Below are 22,509 nucleotides of genomic sequence, written 5' to 3' on the forward strand. Positions count from 1 at the left end.
CGAACAATAACAAAAGTAAGAAATAAGGGGATATGTAATCAAGGAAGTTATGACCCAGCTGCAACAAGAATGGCGATTGGGTTAACAGATTTATACAGATGGACCCAGAGGCATTCGGAGCATCCACCCCTTAAGTATTAAAAATGGACATAGATTTTCAGATAATAAAAGAACAGAAGTAGCTTTAACTACAAAAAGAGGAATCAAATCCAAGTCCAGACCTGATATACTGACAGGGATTTAACAAACATTATACAGAATTTACAAAGCAGGAGGGTTTTATATGGGTTCCAGTACATGGGGGTGTAGAGTGAAATGAGGAAGCAGATTACTTGACAAAGACTGCTGCTCATAAGGATAGAATAGAAAGTGTCCTACAATATAGATGGTCAGAATACACTGTAAAAGTCGGTAAAAGAAATGTGTGTGTGTGTGTAAATAGAAACTATATTTTTACAACTAGAAAACAAATTACCAAAAATAAAACAGTGCAAGAGACAATATGCATGTTGGCGTGCTTATCCTGGAGACTTTAAAACAGATAAAAACAAATTCCAATATTAAACAATGCAAAGTGACATTGTGTAGATTTTCCCTCAGTCTCTGAGTTGTGGTTACTGCTTACGCTTAACAGTGCTGATTACAAAGTCTCACGGCTGCAGGATGAAGAGATCTCCTGAATCTCTCCGTCACACAGCATGGATGTATCAGCCTGCCACTGATGGAGCTGCTCAGTGATGTTAGTGTCTCATGAAGGGGGTGGGACGAGGCCTCCAACGTGGATGAGAGCTTTTGCCTATAAGGAAAGATTCAGTTGTCATAATAACAGCGTTAAGGCTTGCGGGCTTAGGAGTGGGCTGGCTGTGAGTGGTGTGTGTGGAGGATCAGTGACAGTAAAGACGCATCCTTGTCCAGAGTCACTCACTTCAAAAGAGAAGGCTGTTTAAACAAGCTGGGAGCAGCTGGGGAAAGCTGTTTCTGCTCTGCGCAGTTTACTCAGCCTGGATAACTGGACTTAAATGAAGACACTGATGGCGTATCTGCACAGTATTGGACTTAATATGACATTAAGAGATATCTGTCACACTACTGCACTTCTCCTCCAACCACAGACGGCGCTACAACCAAATCAAGCCTTTCCTCCATGGAGACCAGGCCCTTCCTTTCTGCTCTCCTCAGTACTGAAAACACAGGGGGAGGAACTTTGACCGGTGCTCCAGCGCTAGTTAGCAGCCAGCTAGCTGTATTATTTTCATATTTATGTGTGTTGTTTCATATGCAGAGAGATGTGGTTTATTTATTTACTCAGCTGGCTGTCGTTAGTGATCCAGATATCCTTCGTCACTCTAGCAATAGGTGAGTCCATGCGGGGAGTCCCTGCAGGTGCTAACGTACTAGCTGCTATTTGCTTGCTAATGCTAGCGGAGCAGGTCTTAGCAGGTATCGCACCATTTAACGGTAAAGTGGCTCCGTTTCACAAATTGGCGGCCGTGTTAGCTCTGAGCAATGTGTTAATGGTGACATACAAATACAAACAGCAACCCTGCCTAAAGAGTAAACAAGTTACGAGTATGTTAGTTCACTGAAGTACTGACGGCTACCTAGCTGTTTAGCTTGCTAGCATATTTTACTAAAACGATAACGTTACATATTTTTTAAAATGTGTACCATTAAGTAATAGTACACTAATGTCATGTGGTTATAGTTTTGTGTCATTTCTTTTTTATATAGTGTTGGTAAACACACTTGCTTTAATGTAATGTTTGCAGATAGTTAGCTAAGTTAGCATTTAGCTTTCTGTCTCTCTCTTCAGCCCTCTTGGGATTTTCAAACTAATCAATGAGTCGATGCCTCAGCAAACAAAGTTAGTATGGTCACAATGTCTGATATGCAGAAAAGACAAGGTAAAGTAGGGTCCAGCAGCAGAGTTTTGGAGGCTAAAATAAACTAGCCAATGTTGCTTTAAATTTAACTAACATTAGCTTACAGGTAAATTTCGTTTGTTTGTATTCGACAGCACTGTAGATTAGTTGACAAGCAGCAGTACTAAAAGTATGCTGAGCTTGCTAGTGGAAGAGCCTGTCCTCCACGTTGCAGGTTAAGTTACCTGGCCACGTAACACCTGGTGCAGCTGTCAGGTCTGCTGGCTGTCAGACTCTGGTAATGTCAATCACACTCTGTGTACTTTCATTTAGCTGTTTACTCTCTGCTTCAGCGTGGCAGCTGCAGAAACAAGACCAGACACTGGATCAAGGAACAAAGATTTCACATTTCAATGTTTGCTGATCTGGCTGAAAAGACGAACCTCATTAAATGATCTCACCACTTTCTAATAAGACAACCTCTGTTGGAGGGATGATACATTAAATTTAGGGAAGAGAGGGACACCCCTGCTCTGATGGCATGTGGTAGCTCGTTCCACCATCGTGCTGTTGCGGATTAGAACAGCCGGGACTGAGGTTGCTTTGTGTGTAGGGATGGCAGAGCCAGGTGGCATTCGTTGGAGGAGCGCAGTGGCCACTATCACTTACGGCTTCATCAGTGTTTTATAAAACATATTATATGCCTTTTGTAACATGACTTATTGACATTTATTACTATAACCTCCCCTCGTGTAGTAGCTGTCCTTCCTGCTGTTTATTGCCACTCATAAGATGCTTTGTAACGTTGCAACTTTGTGACAGTGTAATCAAAGCTAGGTGAAAGAGCATGTTTAACCTTCACCCCAACTTTCTAAAGTCAGCATCAGTATGCAGTATCTTCCCTCCTCTTCTCCAGGAACTGAAACTCTTGACGAAAACCAAAACTGTGTCAGAGTATCTAAACCTGTCAAACACTAGATAAGATTAGCATCACATGCTTCATCAGATTCTTAGTTTGCATGCTTTTTCAGATTCAATATTGCCTAAATTTATACATTTACATTTATACTGTATTTCAGGCAGTGTTGTCAGTAGGTTCCTCCAGTAAATCCAGCAAATAGCAGTGCTTTCAGAAAAAGGCCCAATTTGTTGTTCATATTTTATTTATTGTGGCGAACTGTACAGTGCCGAGAGGAGGAACAAAGGTTAGGGCGGAATGTCAGTCTGCTAGCAGACAAATATGGACTTCAAAAGAGCAAGGCAATTTGCTGTCGCTGTTCTTCTGTCTTTTTCTTTTGACTCTGTCTTTTGGAAGGTGCAGATTGCTTTTGTGTGATGAAGCTCTCTGACTCTCCTAAGAGCCTCTGCTGGCAAACCTGTTTGGACTAGTTTGATAAACTGCCTGCCTCTTTTTGGCCTTCATTCCACATGGGCTCAGTGACTGTGGGACACGTCTGTGTTGCTGGTGTGTTTGTGCCTGAACTGATATTACTTGGTTCGCAATACCTTTTGGGTACCGACTGAAGTTTGTATTTAGGACAGAACAGAAATCTGTCACGTGCTGAAATTTTGAGTATCTGGTCAGATTTATTGTCTTGTTTATTATTGTCGTTACACATGGCTGTTAAGACGTATGGGTTCCAAACCAGAAACAAAACCAGTCTCATGAAACTGATGGCCATTGATCTTAGAAAAATGGAGAGAGCTCCTCAGAAATGTGTTTCAAGCGGTCAAACTCTTACCAGCAGTGTATTCTGACGTGTCCCCACTATTGTATCAAAATTAAGAAATCACCCTTAGTTTTTTGGAGCCCTAAATATTAGTTGATTTCCACCAAATTTAGTTAATAAAGTTGGCAATGTATTTATATTTTAACCTGTCGTTTCTGTTTGTTTCCAGCAGAGATGACAAAGAGTTCTGGCTTGTTGTTGTTGTCTGTTTGCTTGCTTATTAGGGCTGAACGATTTAGATTTTTTTTTACATCATTGTCATTTTCCATGAAAAACATTAAAATAATTATGGTGTGTTTTTTTTTTTTGTTTTTTTTTGAGGGAATAAGTAACAAGATGTTTTCTTAACTCTGTAGAATATGATGTGTAAGACCGAACCTCTCTGCAGCTCTAAAATATTTAATTTAAAATGGTATTTTTACACACTTTTCACCGTTAACGATATGAAAATTGAAGTGGGCCATATTGCTGTTTCGGTAAACATTTTGATTAATCATTCAGCCCTATAGCTTATCACCCTTTCTTTGTGTTTACCCAGCCGCTGGCCTGTACTACTTGGCAGAACTAATTGAAGAATACACAGTAGCCACCAGTCGAATAATAAAGTACATGATAATGGTGAGTAAGTGGATACAAAGTGATGTAATTTTCCTTGTGCACCTGCTTTTATGAATACACTGCAGTGAAATATGTAGCTAACAACGCCTACGTCCAACTTATGTTTGTGTGAATGTGTCCAGTTCTCGACAGGTGTGCTGGCAGGTCTCTATGTTTTTGAAGGCTTCCCAGTGTTGATGGTGGGAGTCGGCCTCTTCACCAACCTGGTGTACTTCGGCCTCTTGCAGACTTTCCCCTACATCTTGCTGAGCTCCCCAAACTTCATCCTCTCCTGTGGTAAGCATGACAGACAGTGGTTTTGGATTCTTTATTTCTTGAAACAGAGCAACTGGTTCCAGCAACCCTAAAAAAATTACAAGTAATGAGTGATGCACTCTGGTATTTATGTGAAACTAAAAAGACAGCTTCCTTTCTTTCCGTAAGCAAAAAGGATCTTGTGTGGAGCCAACATACATTAAATGAACATGAATATCATTTTCTTTTTCCAACCTTGTTTCTTTTCCTCTGCCTTCACTCTCCAGTTTTGGTGGTGGTGAACCATTATATGGCCTTCCAGTTCTTTGCACAGGAGTATTATCCATTCTCAGAGGTAATTTCACCCCAGTTTTATGATATCTATTTTTTATAAATTGGAGGAGGACTTTCTGCCGTTGTTTCTCCTGTACTGTCTGATAATCCTTCATTTGTTACTGACTGGCATGAAGGTGCTGGCGTACTTCACCATCTGCCTGTGGGTGATCCCCTTCGCATTCTTTGTGTCACTGTCAGCGGGGGAAAATGTACTTCCGTCCACCATGCAACAAGGAGGTGAGCTTTTTATTCTCCTCAGCTGTGTGCTTAGCGTTTGTAGCAGTAAAGGGTTCAGCAAAAATACCTAAAAAGCCAGGAATTTTTTTTGCCCCTTCAAACAAATCAACCACCTGTGGGCCTCTTTGTTTTATTGGATTCTCTCTATCTTAAGAGTATTTTAGGAATTTCTTTGATCCCCTATGCTTTAAAAAAATTTTTTTTTCACAGTATATTTCATAATGTCAGAAATTGTAATCAGGTAAAATCCTTGCACTCTAGCCTAGGGTGTAAGAGCAGCCCGACTAGCTCGGTCGGTAGAGCATGAGACTCTTAATCTCAGGGTCGTGGGTTTGAGCCCCACGTTGAACATTAAATTTAAAGGCTGGTTTTTGCTCCTGAGTGAAAGTTTAAGAAACCATACAGTTAATTGTGTTTTTAAACAATTTTTTATGATCAGAACAAACACTTGATGCCAAACAGTCGATTACTTCACAAATCAAAGGCAGAACATTCAAAACAATTATGATCTTTTTATGATTATGGTCCCTTTTTTTTTCCTCAACAAAATAAATATTTTAATAGAAAAGTTAAGTGCTGATTCGTTTGTGATTCAAATTCTAATTATATTGAACCTTTTATTAGATTTATTTTGAGGAAAATTAAATCTCAATAATTATTCTGCCCTAGATCAGTAGAGTTTATTTTATCTTTATCTTAAGCACACATTACATCTATTTTACATTACTGCCAGCCAACATAGGATACTTTTCCTACCTTACATAAAAATCCTTCAGCTCCCCTGTAACCCTGCACAGGATACGTGAGTATGGCTAAAGGATGGATGGTATCATAAACATTTGCCTTTTGTCTTATTTTATGTTTTTAGATGATGTGGTGTCTAATTACTTCACCAAGGGCAAAAGGGGGAAGAGGTCTGGGATCCTCCTCGTGTTCTCTTTCCTCAAGGAGGCAGTGCTGCCCAGCCGACAGAAAATGTACTGAGGACCTCAGACTCGGGATGCAGCCTCGGGGACAGGGGTGTGTGAGTGTGTCCATGTTTTGGAGATTAAGGGGAAGCAGGAACGAAGGATTATAAGAATTTGTTTCTGGATGGGACTAAAACTAGTGGCCAAAGTGGGAGAAGAGCACACGAAGAGGACGGACCAATGAACAGAACAAAGCTTCCTGCTGGACGAGCCCACAAGTTTACACAGGCCACGTTCTTCTCTCTCTCTGTTTTTCTTTCTGTCTGTACTGACTGCCAGTAACATCTACTAGACACCTCACTGAGGGGATCTTGTCCGTAGTGCAATGCTTTCTTAAAGTCTCGTTGGACTCCTCCATTTTTTTAAGCTTTGGTATTAAAATATGTAAGTGCAGGGTCTGAAATTAACAACCACCAAATACCTGTAAATGTTGACTTTGGCAGATAAATCATAACCAATCATCTACTTGAGATGACATCCGCTGTTATTTGTGTGTTGTAGGTCTTGATTCAATACACTAAGTAGCATTGAAGAGAGATTAGGAGACAGAACACTACTAGTAAAAGCTTTTTGTTTCCTCAGATGACAGAGGTGGGTTGAAGATAAATAAGACAGCTTTAAGGTGCTTTCCGGCTAAAACTTGACGTCCAGGCTTGGATTTTGGTGTGAAGTGATCCTAGAAAGCATGAAAGTGTTAAAGGGGAGGAGAAGGAGCAACAGGTCACCACAGAAGTGCTTATTAAGATTACTTTAAATTAAGAAAAGGCAGTCTGAAGTGAAGTTTAAGGAGTCATCTTCTGATCTATGGAGACGTCCTGTGACATGGTATAAATACTCTCTGCCCTCCCACTCTGGATCATTTCCACGTGGCCACAAAAACAATGCACTTTTTAAATTTTATTTTTATTTTTTTCCCTTGTCTTGCATCTACACATTCATTAATCATCAGTGCTGTAGTCTGCAACATTTTTTTTTTGGACTGTTTTTAAAAATTCACAGTAATTACACACTGATTTTTGTACATTGATCGTTGAGTTAAGCCGATATCAAAGACAAATGAAAACACTGAAACCTGCGCAGTGACTTATGTAAGCTTTCGGGTGTCGGGGACAAAAGCTGCTCAAAAAATTGTTGATGAAAGTACTATTAGAGCGGCCGAAATTCTTTTTACCAATTACTGAGTGCGGTTCATTGTAGGCTGATATGCGCCCAACTGTATAGTACAATAAAGAGAGATTTGAAATAACACAGATTAAATGGTTCTTTTCACAGGTTGCTCAAGGACATAAAGGCAAAAATAGATGTACTGATCCTCAGCATTCCTAATTAAATCCAGTTAATTCACCCTTTCAGTTTAAAATCTTATTTTCAGTACAATGCATTTTCCCAACTGTTCTCACACCCTGAACGCCACTCTTTCAAGATGATATTTATATATATGTGTGTGCGCGCGCGCCAGTCGGTCTATCTGGATGGCATTATGTTACCCAGTGTCCCATGTGGCTCGGTCACAGTGTGTGCACCAGGTTGAGACTAGAGTGCACTTTGACCCCCACTGAGGTGTGAAGTGCTTCATGAAGTAAAGGGAAAAGACAAAACAGCCACACACACACACACACACACACCTTTAGCTGTCAGGCCACGGCTCACAGTTACACACAGGCTGTTGACAAGCCCTCACCTGGATCCCGAGTCAGTTCCCTGGGGGGGATCAGTGAAAGTGCAGGGATACATCTGTGACAGGTGACCCAGTTCACTGAGGTTTTCTCACCTTTCACTCACCCGTCCGTTCACCCCACTTTCTGAGGCGTAGCGTCTGGAGTGTGTGGCATTTTTAATTTTGTCACTTTGAGTTGTGGGGTGGCAGGATATGTTGTTAGGGAAGGTCTGCTAATATTTTTGATGTGAGACTGAACAGAGGACACTGCCAGACGTCTATACTTAGATGAAACATTTCATATATTTTGATGAGTTTTAATACATCTATTTAAACCCATCTACTAATCGCAGGTGTAGTTGGTGCTCTTCCAGTACAGAGAACGATGATCAGTAGTGCCCGGGCTCCAGTACCTCAGCCAGGTGCATGGCCACTTCTGTCCAGGGGGAGGTTCTCCGCCCCTGGGGGTATCCTCGGCGCTGGACCTCCTCAATGTTCTGTGGCTCAAAGTACCGAGGGGACGCGATCCTGGAAGGGAAGGCTCTGGGGAACAACACCCTCTCAAGGACATCCAGGGGTAGGTCAGGAGTGGGATGAGGTCTGCTGTCCCACTTAGTGGTGTAGTGAGGCTTTGTGCTGCTGCTGTCCCTCCACACTGTGATGCTGTCCCGGAGGTCTGGTTCTTTGGGGGGCTTCTCAGGCTGGAGGCCCATGAAAATGGTCCAGGGCCTGGAGGACGAGGCATGAGGTTGCTTAGTGTAGGTGCTCCTGTCCTCCTGAGGGCCTCCTGGCTGGTGCTTCAATGGGTGCTTGGCATGTTTTGTGTTCTGATCTGACGAGAGGCACTGGGTGTGGTACCGGCTGACCAGGACACGTGGGGAGAAATCCTTTAGGAGGGGCAAGCTTTTCCTGTTGGCCCACTCTGCCGTCTTCATATCATTAAGTGTCTGAAAGTGGACATGGAAAATGTGCTTTTAGTTGTTAGAAATACGCTGCTAATGTCATTATAGCATGACAAGAACCAAAGATACTGACCGAGCTTGCACTGATAAGAAACTTAAAATTTAAATCTTAAATTTCTCGGGGACGTGTCGAGATTCAGATTCTTACCACTACAATGAAAAATGTTATCTGAACATTGTTCATGTTGTTCAAGAAAACATTTTATAGTTGTTGTTTTTTTTGCCTTGCTATTTTTATTTTTAATAATCAAATCAGTGACATCACACAGAATGCACAAACAATTTCAACAACTGAAACATAATTTTGCTTAATTCAGACAGTCCTGAAAAGCAGTTTCTCCAGGCTTCTTCCAGTTCTTGAGGATAATCCGTCGTGCAGTGATGATAGCTGTCAGCGTCCATCATTTCAGTGGTTGGGGAAAGGTAGACAACACTTTACAGCCTCCTAATATAAACTTCTTGGGACAAAACACATACTGCCACTTCATGATATTGACAGTATAACAGTGAATCTTCCTACAATACTGATTACTCTTAGGGCATGACCATTACACATGTATCAGTGTCCCTTCATCCACCACACTTCCAGCAAGTAGCTGAATCCTTTAAGCCCAATCTGTGGAGTCTACTCTCGTTCCAAGAAAACCGTGGAGAATTTTAAATTGAATACGCCTCACCCTCAGGTCATTGTAATGTTTATTAAGTAAGTAAGAAGTATTACATTTTCTTATTAAACCAGTGTTTTGATATGTGAATGTTTCTCAGATTCTACCCCCCCACCAAATGTTGGATGAATGGATTTCCACAACATACAAACTAACCTTTTTATTGAGCTCATTAAGCTTGGCCCTGTCCACGAGATCTCTGTATAAAGCTTGAACCAACCTCCTCTTCTGCATTTCTTTCTTCTTATCTTGCTGCCATACGCAGCTTTTCAGATACCTACACAAAAACACAAGAAGTCTGTCAACGGTTAATAAAGCTGATTGAATGTGGTGTGAGTTGTTCTGTTGCCTCGTTACCTTGCTACCTTCCTGCGGCAACAGATGCGTGCCAAGTCCAGAGCAGTGTGTCCCATGCTGTCCTTGGCCAGCACATCTGCTCCAGCCTGCACAAGGATCTCTGTGCAGTCCAGCAGGCCTTCAGAGGCAGCCAGGTGCAGCGGGGTCGACCCTGAATCTGTGGCACTGGTTATAACAGAAAAATTATTTAAATCTTCTCAGCTTCATTATCATCTTCAGTGTCATCATAATCATCATAGTCATTGCCATCATTATCCCTTGCAGCAGCAGTTATAAACTTTCACCATCATCTCATTGTAATCATAATGTTACTTTTGCACTCTGTAATGGTATTTACGCTTTCTAAAGCTTCTCTTTCAAAACTCTTTACTTTGGTAAATAAGTAAATTGGTAATAAGAGCTTTAAGAAGCATGCTATAGCTGAGTGCCGCTGTATCCAGCTGACAGAATTATTAAACTCACAGGGCCCTTACACATTGACGTTGGCCCCGTGCTCCAGGAGGTATCTGAGGCACGAGGAGGTGTTGGGTGAGCTCCGGGAGGACAAGACCATGTGAACAGGCTGGCGTCCCTGGTGATCGCTGCTGTGAATCCACACTAGCCCGGACTCCACCAGGAGCTGAACAGTAGACAGCTGGCCATAAAGGCAGGCCATGTGGAGGGCTGACAGACCCTGGAGGACACAAAGACAAGCACAAAGTGTACTCCCCAATATTTATTTCTACTATAACTCTTTTATAACCTGTCCCTCAACCTACAAGACCTGAGCTCACACTGAGTCCCAAGTGCCATGGCAGTACTGACCATTAGGCCTTTTTCACAGTAGACATTTTGACTCATAGCAGGGAAAGCACAGGTGTAACTAATTATATTAGCAATGGCTGCATTTAATTTACATGTAGGTGTTAAAGGCCCTGCAGTTTCACTGGCATGGCTTACTGGGACATCATTAATGTTATGTCTGACGCCCTTGTGATTCCTGCTGTGGCAAGTCACACGTGCCAGGACTGTGTGGAAGTTCAGTACATTTAGTAAGGCACTGTTCAGGTACATCTTTAAGGTAAAGCAATATATTTGAATTTGTATTTATTTATGTAGTGGCATTTGTTCTTAAGTAATTGGCTGGAATGGTCTTCTTTCTTCAATCACTACTTCTGCACTATAGTCCCAGCCAACATACTGTATATCGACCAGTCTCACCATACTGTAATAATAATGAGCCTACCTCTGTGTTCACACTGACTTCCAGCTTCCCATGGATCCCAACAGCAACAGCTGGACACGTGTCCTCCCGGGGGAGCCCTGTTGGTAACTTTCCTGCAAAAATAAAGCCATATAGAAAAGATATTAGCTAACTTGACCCACATTTGAAAAAGCATTGCCATTATTTGTAGGAAGGATCGTTTTGCCTATAGCCATGTTAGTCACAAGGAAGTCAACTTTTATGAACGGTGATTTTCGGCGAGCGAATGCAAACGCTCCAAACAGCTGGCTTGACTAATTTATAAAAGTTTAAATTTAGGGCACGCACGGAAAAAATACCCATGAGCTGAAATTATCTTAATATTATTTACCGGTTTTTTCAATCCCACGTCTCCGTCTCATGGGTTTGTTGACGTGTTTCATGGTCTTCATGGAAACGCTGTAACCAGGAAACTAACCCTAATTTATGCAAATTCAGTCACAAGCAAACGAGACTGTTGATGTTGGAGTAAAACTGTTAAATCTATCTATCTATCTTAATTTCACATTCGCTTAACTTATCTTAAGATATATGTATGTATGTGTGTGTGTGTGTGTGTGTGTATATATATGTATATATATGTATATGTATGTATGTATATGTGTATGTGTGTGTGTGTGTGTGTGTGTGTGTGTGTATGTATTCGTCACACATCCCTGGTGTTGTATTGATAGTGCATCAGGATTGGCATCTCGCACATGGGCTGAGTAAAGCAGATCAATCCTGCCAACGCTGGAGACCTCAGAGGGCCCGATGTTTCTGCTGCACCCCGGACCTGCTGCCCCACGTGAGGCCAATATGAATTGAAATAGTTATATTCTCCATGTCTCTGTGGGGCTGAGGGGTCGATGGGCTCATTGGGCAGCAAGCCGCTCTGATCACTGCTATTGACCACTTGACCCCAGGCTGAACTGAATATGGGCAAATGTGCATTGTGGAGAACAATGTGTGTCATGGCAGAGATACTGTAGTTTGGGTTTACAATATTTATTTTTCAAGCAAATTAGTCAAGTCAAATTAATAATTTAAGGGATTCAAAAGATTCAGAATCAATTAAATAGACTGTATTGTGGCATTGTCTAATAAATTGTAAAACTGTTTAAATTTGCCATTTGGAAACTAATGTATATGACCCAGCTACGTTTACCCACAAATAACATTAGTCAATAAACTTGCTGTATATTTTCTTTCCGATCTTTAATTTGTGACCTTCCTTTCTGTTCATTCATTCTTTGTCTCTCAAAGCTGTCCAGCGGTGGGTCAAGGACGGACCACGGACCCCTGTCTTTCTGCTCCAAGCTCCAACCCCCCAGAGCCATCGCCTGCATCACAACACAGCCATTCAGACACTTTGGTGACACATGCATGTGCACACACGCAGTGAGTATGAGTAAACCAAGTGTGTTTGTATGTGCACATGAATGTGTTTACCATGTGTGTACACGCGAGTGTATATGTTAAAGAGAACAGCACGGCCTCAGTGGCTTCCTTTGACCACGGTCACGCGTCATGGAGGTTGCACAGAACCTTCGTTGTAGAGCTCTTTCGTGTTTTCAGCATAAGTCTCTGGAGAACAACCCAAAACATGACCTCTTTCTTCTGACAGTTGAGTGTGTGTCTGTGTTTGATTGATTGTCCATGTTCTTTATGAGAGTGAATGCTCCTTTAAAGCAGCAAAACCCTAAAAGCTTTCTGTCATATGATGTCTGTATATCAGTTTGCAAGAAATGTAGATTAGAGAAACTGCTTATGTAAGTATTTTGATTCTGAGTTCAAAGATGTGGCTTCTTACTCCAACGCTCATTTCTTTTGAATCAGGTCTTGCCGCTGCATCTAAAATCTTCATAGTCAATCAAAGTCTTCATCCTACATAGAATCCTTTTAAATTCTGTCTTTTTATATTGCTTTGTGTTCCTTTCATATCGTTTCTTGCTTTTATTATGCAGAGCCCTTTGAATTGCCTTGCTGTTCAAATGCGCTACACAAATAAATCTGCCTTGCCTTCAAAATCATTCTCTCACACATTGAAATGCTCATTGCATTCAGAAAATACAGTGAAACATGTTCATGTGTGTGCCTGCAGCGAGTGTGCATGCATTAGCTACAGCACATCCAGTTGGTGCAGAGCAGATTATCAACGGGCTGATAAGAGCTGTCTAAACCTGCTTAGGGCGAGGATGAAAATGAGATCATGTCCCAGCAGCCTCGCGGCGGGGCCCTGTCATTGGTCTGTTATGCCATCCAATCACATCTCATCACTTTGTATCGGTGCCGCAATAGAAGCTTCTGCTTGGCTAGTGTCAGCTGACCAGTTGGTGTCAGAGTATATGGGATGGAAATGTATTCCCATGATGTGTGAGCTATAAATATGATTTGGTTATGTATGAAATCCTTCTTTCTATCCTTCTATTTTGGGTTGAATTTTATTTACCCTTTATAATAGTATACACAGACTAGAATCATGGGGAGATACAGTAGTAAAGGGGTGACAACAAAATAAGAGGCATGCAACAAAGATCGTTGGTCAGATTCAAACCATTGGCTACCAACACACTGTCGGTCTGTTTGTATTTCTGTAAGGGTTTAGCTTCGCTTTAAGGGCTCTTTGCAGCTCTGTGTGTTCGGATAAAATCTTTGAACGCTTGGTCTAATGAAGCACTATCAAAATAATTTGACTTTGTTTGTTTGTCTAGAAATCTAGAGATAAGAAAACTGTTGTATAACACAATTTTATAAATAATTAGAAATATTAGAGTTTTTAAGGTTATCATTGAGTGAGAGTTTCACGAAGAGACGGAAGTGATGACTTTGGAAAAGAGATAGAGAAACAGAGAGATGATTAGGAGTAGATTCTAGAGCAAACGCACAACCTTGATATGCCTTCATATTTAATGATGAACCTTACAAGGACCCTGTGCCCCTGGGGCTTCTGGACGCTGCTTGTGTAAGTGCAACGATGCCCTCACTTTCCTCCTTCTCCCTCTCTCCTCGAATGCTCCTTTCCCCTCCTTCTTCCTCTGGTCCTCCTCCCCCTTTTGCTTCCTCATCTTTTTGCCTTGTACTCCATCCCTTGGCTCCTCCTTCTATCTTTTTACCTCCTCCTCCTCCTCCTCTCTCTGTGCCTCATGCTCAGCCAGGCGGCAGCGCGCTAATGCACCATGGCACATTCTGCAGCTCAGAGTCACAATGCAACCAGGCTTTGCGCAGTGACCGCACGGCGACCTCCCTCTGTATCGCCGCACACAGGCGCGGGGCTGTACCAGGGCCTGTGTAGGGCAAGGATGGAGGCAGTGGTTGGGTGGGGGGTGGAGGGGTAGGGGAGCAGATGGAGGAGAGGAAAGGAGAAGAAGCAGGGTTCTGCCGCTGACAGGTATCGAATGACAGTGAGATAAATTAATTGCGAGTAGAGAAAGACTGAAGCACCCTGCGATCCCCATTGAAAAGACGTATTTGTGCCACGTGTGAATTATCAGTCTCAAACCAGAGGTGGGATGTGCTTATGTGTGCTGTTGTAGCACGTTGAGCACCCGTGACCAAATTATTCTGTGAGTCATGAAGTTTCTTATATGGCAGAAAGCAAATGTTTCTGCTGCTGGATGTCTTGATTCTCTCAATGATTATTAAAGGTATCCAAGGTGGGTTAAAATCAAGGGTAACTTGGTCGAAGATACTTAAAGAAATTTCGCCTTTCATGCAGGAGGCTTCTTCAGACTGACTGGCAGGGAGCTATTTAACTTCACCTGTTAAGGTGATGGATACTGCTCGGTTCATTAGTGCTCCTGGCTGTTGTAACCAGCACTAAGCACATCACCTCAATAACATGATGACTGAGAATCTTCAAAGATTATTAAAGGTGTTAATCTTTCAATAATCCTTGACAGAGGAGGAAGACTGTATTTCTTGTTACTGTTTTTTTTTTATATATCTCTATGCTTCTATCCCTATGTAAGGCCATGCTCTTTCATCCTTGAGGTCCCGACAGACATCTCGCCGTCACACCTTCTTATGATCCCGAGCTTTTTTTCCCACACCCTTCAGACACGTTTTTCTCAATCCTCACAGTTCAGCACAAATGACCAGAGGGAAGAAGAGAGAGATAAAAGGACTGAGATAGTGAGAAAAAGAAAAGAGGGAGACCTTTAAGGTCAATTCTACATAATGTTTGTATATCATTTGTCTGTGAATGGAATGGACCATAGGAGTGGTCTACTCGATGAACAAAAGACCTAAAAAGACAAAGCTGGAAAAGGATAAACACCTGTCACAGAGATGTTTTACCCAAAGTTTGTTCTTATTATTCTTAATGACTTATAACTGATCTATGAGGCATCACTAAAGGATTTGCTGACATTAGAGTCATTAGTTGTATACAACCTTAATTAAAAAAGTGGTATCCAGGTTTTAAAATAAGATGCCCCAAACTCTTGTTGGATTTGCTAGTTTGGAGAAAAAACTAGTAAGATTATTAGGACACTTTCCTAAACAAAAGTCTGTAATGAAGTTAGATTTGGGGGCAGTAAAATCAAATGGTAGCTGAAAGTCATCATGTCATACCCATACCTTTACGTTTAGTTTCTGGGCATTTTTGCCTTTATTCGGATACAGGCCCACATGAACCTTCTACACTTGGCCGTGACCTCAGAGTTTAATCGTTCAGCTGCTGTGTGAACTCACACTCTGCTTGTGTGTAAAGCTGCAAAGACCAACCGCTCAGCAACACCATTAACAAGGTCAAATTTACACGTACTTTATCCAGTCCTTTTCTGTCACCTGAAACGCAACCACCATGACGCACGCTACAGCCAGTGTGTTCTGTATGTGCTAATTCTGCATGTGCGTGCAGTTGTGTGTGTGTGTGTGTGTGTGTGTGTGTGTGTGTGTGTGATTGCTTTCTCTTACTCTCCTGTGTGTGTTGCCACTGACACTGTGACCCTCTCCCTCCTCTTCTATCCAGGTCACAGGTCTTTACTGGTTCATCAGCAGGGCAACACTCCACAAAACCATTGTTCCTGTGACACGCATCCTGATTATATTCATAAAATGTGGCGTTGGTAGAGATAACATGATGTAAAAATGCAAATGCCACTAGTACAGCGATACCACAACAGCTTCAGGACAGTCAGCCACTTTAAAATGTTTACACACTCTGCTTAGACAAACATGATACGAAGGGAAGTGAAAGACACACACAAACACACACACACACACAGGCCTGCACACAGTCTAAATGGTATTTTTTGCCTGAGGTTTTTTCCATCTATTCAATTAAAGCGCTTGTATATTGCTGATTTTATGAACTGGAATTAGGCCAAAATAAACACAATACGTAGAGTGTAGGGGGGTTTGTTTTCAAACAGATGGATGGGAAGACAGATGATCTGATGATCTTTCTCCTAAAAAACTAACAGCATCCTGATAGTTTCTTCTCTCTCCAGTGACATACAGCAGCCACAATCACCTAATTACCACCTTAAATAATTCAGCAGCATGGCAGCTACATGCAGAAACACTGAAATCCATTTGGAGCGACAGGACTAAAAGGGTGTAGCCTCATACCCTGTGTACGACATGTTGATCGCTGTATTATTGATGCTGAGTGTTTTATCAAGCTCAACTGAAAGTGAAATAGACCTAAACCTAACCCCAAAGACTTTACTTTTCATAATTCACATGTAAATCAGAACACACAAGACATTGTTTAAATAATAGGGATAATTAATTGCTATTTATTGTTTTTAATGGGCTTCACAGCTCTCAAAAGTGGTATTTTGAACACATTCATATACTTTACATATATTACATATGTAAAGTATATGATACATATATTTTTTTGTGAATTCTACTTGAAATATCAGTTCATATAAATGTCATCAATAATCAGTAAAGTGTGTGGTTGTTGGGGTTAAAATGAGTAAAAAACACTATACTCAAGTAAATTTCTTGGTTTGTCTATAAGATGATGAGTCCTGGTGTAAAACTAATTTGGTAAAAGAAAATAAGCAACTTTATGTTCAGAGTATGTAAAAAATTACTTTATTCAAAAAATTGTTGATGCCATGTTATCAAAATGTTATATGGAGGAAGAATGTAATCGTGTTTTTCCCCCCGACAGCGGGTGTTTTTGACATTATCAAGTTGATTATGAAAAGGGTTCATAAGTTCAAGAGGTTGGAGAAGAATTCCCCTCTCAGGAGAAAATCCCAGACATTGGAGTTAAAATGCTGTTAAACTTTCAGGCTGCAAAACAGGGACACAAAGTTCAAACAAAGTTCGCCCATTTAAAAGGAAAACTCCAGTCTAAGTCAAATGGTATACCTAAAGAGTGTAAAGCCTGAGAACATTCAAATGATTAATACAATCTGGCAACACCCCAAACCTTCAATAGAGCACCAAATATATTCCTGCAATCAATCTCCACTGTAGCTGTTTGTCAGTGTGATGCCACAGTGTCTCAGTTTTGTCACCTGAATAAGACAAATTCCCCTGCAAACGACTTCAAATGTTAGTTTTATACAGACCCATAGTGCAACACCTCAGCCAAAATATACTTAAAGTTGCATTGTTTTGACGCTTCACTTTGTTCACCAGCTATTTGCTAATTCTGTCTGGCTGCCATTTGGTGCAAGGCAGTGTAGCGGATTTTAGAGCATGTCTGCTGTAAACAGCTGCTTGCTGCTACTGGAAACAAGGTTAATGACAGTGAAGAAACAACAGAAAAGCTGTGGGCCATAAAACCAAAACAATTAGCTTAAATTAGCTAAAGGCCTTGTTGGAGCTGAGGGGAGCTGCTGAGTCTGATGATTATTATCTAAGGGTTTGTCACTACGAGCGACACCTTTCACATTTTTCATCTGACCTATTGTTAATATAAAATATTGATCGGAGCAGCTTTAAGTAAAAGTAAAATTACTATCTCAGTTGTGAAAAAGAGCAATGCCATACTTTCTCAGACGCAGTAAGGAGAACCACTCTCGCGTTATTTCCGCCCTCATACATACTATAAGTCTGTTAGTGTCTGTCGGCTTTGTGTGTGATCCTCACCTCCCCTGGCATCACCCACAGTGCCAACACTAAGGTCAGCCACCCTTTCTAGCCAACTCTTCTTACCCGGGGTCCTGACGTTGGCACGGCATAGTGCGGCGGATTCTGATCCCGTCTGGCATGTTTGGGCTCTCTCTGCATTTTCAAGTCTGCATGCAGACACCTACTGTGCTGTGTGTATTAAGTTCTTACAGTTTGTGTGTGCGTGTGTGAGTATTTGTATCTGTGACAACGCCCGATGTGTTTTTTTTAAACACATCCACACAGCTCCATGTGTTTTCCTGTTGTCGCACACATATACTGTATATACAGTAACATCAGTCGCAACATGTGCTGTTAGGCCATAAGGCTCAGATACTCTGTCGGAAGTGCTGTTTATCACTAGATGTGTCTGTGTAAATGTGTGCGTGTTAATATATACACTCCCTTATATGATCTTATTTAATCTAATTTGAAAATGTGTGGATGCAATACATGTGTGCCCTTGTGCGCTCACATCTGTCTGTCTTCATCAAGTGTTGATGCTTGAGTGTGTAGGCCTTCATGTGTTTTATTATGTGTTTGTACGCCCTCAGGGAGGGAAGTATGACCCATAAAGCCAGGCCTTGAGCATGCTCAGTGTTGCATCTCCGAGTTGGGTGAGAGTATCTTCAGATGCTTGACCCGGCGTCGCCTTCGCAATTGATCGAAGTGTGAAAAGAAGTCTGGGCATGATAAATCAGGATTAAGTCACACCCCTGGACCACTGTCTGGCTCCTCTGGTTCTCAGGTGTCCTCTCACCTCAGATAATGCTAATGTGCAGAGAGGACCCTGAGAGGCTGTTTCCATAAACGTAAAGGACATAGAGAAGGTGTTAAAGAGCACCATTGTACTCTCTTTTCTCTATCATCTCAAACACCAGTGGTTCAGAGTTTTAAAAACTATGTAAAATTCCCCTGGAGACATTCAGAGGCACAGTAGGGTGTGTACTGTACAGCAGTATACACAGATGAGTTTAGTGTAGGAGTGTAAGTTATGGAGGATTATGCAGTTTCCTTCAGGTGAAGAAAAAGGACATATGTTGTTAGTTTCTGGTCATTCTCCAATGCACATATTATATTTATCTTACTCCATTATATTTGGGTGTAAGCGCTGAAAAGGCTAAAAGTTACATAAGTTACAGAAGTATGTGCTCTGCTAACAATTATGTCACAGTGTACTGGTACACTTTTATGTCACTGCAGTAAGGTGAGACATGAGGTGTTACTTAAACAAAAGACCACAATAACTAAAAAGACAAGAGTCTAATCTATTGATACATACAATACATGTTTGTATTTGTGTAACTCAATAGTACTAGCGGTCCTTGAAAGTGATAGTGCTGACGTCCTGCAGGTTCAAGAGTGGGTGGTAAAAGGTTGAACCCAATCACTGGAAACTACTTTCTGCCAAAGTACACCTGCCAAGTGTCTATATCATTTGGAAAGATTTCTGAGGTACATTTCTTTGTAGCTTTGAGCACCACAAACTGAATTAATAATAATTAAATTATTGAATTTATTGTGGGAAATACAGCTGTCATCTTCAGACCTCTGCAAATCATAACTAGCCTGTTCAGACTGTCAGATCACATTCTGGGTAATTGTGGGTAAAAATGGGTTAATACGACCCATATTTACCTTTATTTTGGCAGTGACCTCTAGTGTCTTATGACAGTAGCAAAGGAGGAAGTCGGGTGACCGATTATAAATATCGAGAAAGTCTGTAAGAAAGTGGATGAATGGATGGGTGAAACCCAGGACTTTCGAAACAGGAAAACGGCGTTTGAGTCCCATGTGGAACCAAACAAATGGGGAGTTACTTTAAGTTTTAAGTAAAATAGTGTTACTGACTTCCGTCATGTGATTATCGTGAGTTCCATAACATGTATGTAGTCACTTGTGTAATGTACTTATTTTAACCCAAACCACAATGTTTTCCTAAAACCAAACCAAATACTTTGGCTGCCTAAACCTAACCAAACCATGACTGTTTCACAACATTAACCATGTGTTTAATGTCATGTGACCTGCATAACATAGTTAAGGTTCGGTCGCACATATCAGCGTTTGGTGCAGGAAACACTCATATGACAACCTATTTTGTCGCTTAGGTTGGAGGACTTGTTGGCATATTCAACCAGTGACGAAGCGGTACAAGTAAATATTGTTTCCTTTTAGGGGTCACAGGAAAAAAAGGTTAGGAAACACGAATCTTTAGTGCTAAAGCTATTATTATTAAATGAAAACACATAGTTCATGAACATATTTGCTTTAGAACATGTATTTTAAATATTGTTACTGCTATAAACTTTTTTGCACACATTTGGATAATCTGTTTGTACATTCTTCATCCTCCTCATCGTCTACATGCTCCCCTTCAGTCCGTCGACCCTTCAGCAGCTGCTGAGGAACTGCACGCTTTTATATCACTGCGATGGTGCTCTCAGGCAGTGAGAGGAAATGACATCTCACTTCACTCACACAGCCAATAACACGGGCTTTTAAAAACCTTCCAGGTCCTTCTCCCAGCCGTGTCCTCGCCAATATTACACCGCCAGCCTAAGAGCCACGCTCCTTGCTCTGCTTTGACCTAATGGACTGTGAAGCAGTGTCGGGGGGGGCTGATTATGTCTCACCCCATCTGTATTGTTCGCTGTAAAAAGGGTTATATAGTTAAGTTCTGTATATTATATATATATATTATATATATTTTGTGCCCTGACATGAACATAGTTTTAACTTTTTACTTACTTACTTTGCAAATTCCATTTTGGAAACAGTGTTTTGTCGCAACTTTTTTGTGTATTGATTACAATAGTTAGCAGCTCTGCCATGTTGATTCCTCATTTCCCAGCACTGGCATCTGACCTAAACCAGTCCAGTCTGGAGCTCTTTGATGGACTGTCAGTCAGAAACAGAAGCTTTGCTATGACAGCTGTACATCACTGTCATGGGTTTGAGGAGCTGACCTTCCTCAAGCCTTTTATTGGCCTTAAAATCAAACTGCATTCATAGAAGGCAGCCTCTCCCCTCTGTGTTTACAGCTGGCTGGGCAGAGTGGCAAAGATAGCATCATTAGACTACTCTGCTCAGCCAAAGACATCACGAAAGAGATCTCATGATGGACGATAGTGGGACTGAAAGCTAGGGACGTTTGCCTGCAGGACACAAAACAGCAGCACCTCAGGAGCTGGTCCAGCACCGTGGTCAGGGTTCGAGGACGATGCCCGGCCGAAGGAGCCCTCTCACTACGGCCTGTTCTGTGAGACATCTGCAGGCTAAAATGACCTGACAGCGCTTGATGCATTTGCTGCCTGGCACATAAGCGATCTGAAAACTCAGAGCTATTTTTGCTGATGTTAATTTGCTCCGTGTTAGGGCCCCGGTTCACAGCTCGGTCAGCCTTCCCTGATACTATATTCCCGTTTGTTTCAGTAAAGGTTCTCCCGTCACATCGCATTTAGGTCGAGATGCCTGTGAACTGTGAATGCACCGCGCACAGGGACTCCGCCATGCTGAGGCTTCTGGGTCCTAGAGTCTGTCGTTTTACAGTAGGATCTCCCTATGTTGAGGACATTTTCTTAAGTTTTTCTGTATGATGAGAGTAGCGGAATGAAGAGTAGAAATAATGAACATAATTTTTTATTTTTTTTGTCACTCTTTCTTGGGCGCATATGAAGGGAAATTTAAAGAATTATGTTTGAAATCCCACTTGTCCAAAAAGCCTAAAAAGGTTGAATTTTTAAGGCAATTAATAAAACATTAACAAATGGTAGCATGCAATGACATTATATGACTGTTTTGTACAATTAGGGGAGATATTCTTTCAAAGCAAATGGGTGAAATTAGTATTTGTACAAATATGTTATTTATAAAAATGGCATTTTCTAAAATAAAGATGCATAAAAATGTAATAATAGCCCTATAGATGATCATATATGTGAAAAAATAGGATGCTTTAAAAAATGTTATTAACATAATGTATGCAAAATTGTAATAGAAGCAGTATAAATTCCTATAACTGTAAGAGTAAAAAGTACCTGATTTGTGCTGTTGTATCCACCAAGTAGCAGCAGACTGACTGTGTGTCTTCTCAGAAAAGGCAGCAGTGTCTCCTGTCTTTATACCAATCCCTCCTCGGTGGCTAAGCTGATCCCATAATTCTCCTTCTTGTTAACTCTGATTTCATGAATAATTCATCACACAATCAGAGCCACAAATGAGCATACTAATTGGTGCCTTTTTTATTATCATCATCATCATTATTATTCCCATCCTTGGTGCGTAAGATTAAACATGAAATTAAATTAATGTGATGGTGAAAAAAATATTTTTCTAATAGCCCTCCGTCAACCCTCAACAGATTTAGGGGAATTAATTTTAAATTTGAATGCAGTTTGTGAGGGGAAGAAAAAAAGACTGCAAATGCAGCTAATTTAAGTATTAATTTGTGTAATAGCTCAATTTGTTTGCCAGTGGAGTCATGCTAATATTTCCTTTCAAAGTAGTCGAGAGGAGAAGAGATTTAACAGAGGTAAAAATAAAACATTAATAAAACTAAATTCTGATCAACATCAT

General features: G+C 41.2%; 2 protein-coding genes and 1 long non-coding RNA gene across 3 annotated transcripts; 2 read left to right on the forward strand and 1 right to left on the reverse strand.

The window, feature by feature from the left end:
• Positions 1–1,170: 1,170 nt before the first annotated feature.
• On the forward strand, positions 1,171–7,227 carry tex261 (testis expressed 261). The gene is made up of 6 exons (XM_038731536.1): positions 1,171–1,356; positions 4,131–4,210; positions 4,333–4,486; positions 4,732–4,799; positions 4,915–5,017; positions 5,886–7,227. Exons 1-6 carry the CDS (start codon positions 1,287–1,289, stop codon positions 5,999–6,001), a joined length of 591 nt encoding a protein of 196 aa, XP_038587464.1. The 5' UTR covers positions 1,171–1,286; the 3' UTR covers positions 6,002–7,227.
• ankrd53 (ankyrin repeat domain 53) lies at positions 6,952–11,403 on the reverse strand. The gene is made up of 6 exons (XM_038731535.1): positions 11,201–11,403; positions 10,852–10,943; positions 10,100–10,299; positions 9,627–9,791; positions 9,426–9,546; positions 6,952–8,589 (listed from the first exon to the last, which is right to left on the reverse strand). The coding sequence occupies exons 1-6, from the start codon at positions 11,259–11,261 to the stop codon at positions 8,032–8,034; spliced, it is 1,197 nt and encodes a 398-aa protein (XP_038587463.1). The 5' UTR covers positions 11,262–11,403; the 3' UTR covers positions 6,952–8,031.
• Positions 10,565–12,843, forward strand: LOC119912371. The gene is made up of 4 exons (XR_005446142.1): positions 10,565–10,686; positions 10,876–10,934; positions 11,544–11,656; positions 12,115–12,843. It is a non-coding gene; the product is annotated as an uncharacterized LOC119912371 (long non-coding RNA).
• The last annotated feature ends 9,666 nt before the right edge of the window (positions 12,844–22,509 follow it).

This window comes from Micropterus salmoides, unplaced genomic scaffold (assembly GCF_014851395.1).
Source record: "Micropterus salmoides isolate LMB-PRFRI ecotype aquatic unplaced genomic scaffold, ASM1485139v1 Ms_hic_scaffold_2, whole genome shotgun sequence".
In the NCBI taxonomy this organism is placed as follows: Eukaryota; Metazoa; Chordata; class Actinopteri; order Centrarchiformes; family Centrarchidae; genus Micropterus; species Micropterus salmoides.

Excerpts from the sequence above, each read along its gene's own strand:
- tex261 (XM_038731536.1), top strand. The coding sequence starts at position 1,287 with ATGTGGTTTATTTATTTACTCAGCTGGCTGTCGTTAGTGATCCAGATA. Across the intron at positions 1,357-4,130 it reads CTTCGTCACTCTAGCAATAG|CCGCTGGCCTGTACTACTTG; the intron begins GTGAGTCCATGC and ends GTGTTTACCCAG. Across the intron at positions 4,487-4,731 it reads AAACTTCATCCTCTCCTGTG|TTTTGGTGGTGGTGAACCAT; the intron begins GTAAGCATGACA and ends TTCACTCTCCAG.
- ankrd53 (XM_038731535.1), bottom strand. The coding sequence starts at position 11,261 with ATGAAGACCATGAAACACGTCAACAAACCCATGAGACGGAGACGTGGG. Across the intron at positions 10,300-10,851 it reads AAGTCAGTGTGAACACAGAG|GGTCTGTCAGCCCTCCACAT; the intron begins GTAGGCTCATTA and ends TGTGTCCTCCAG. Across the intron at positions 9,547-9,626 it reads TGCCGCAGGAAGGTAGCAAG|GTATCTGAAAAGCTGCGTAT; the intron begins GTAACGAGGCAA and ends GTTTTTGTGTAG.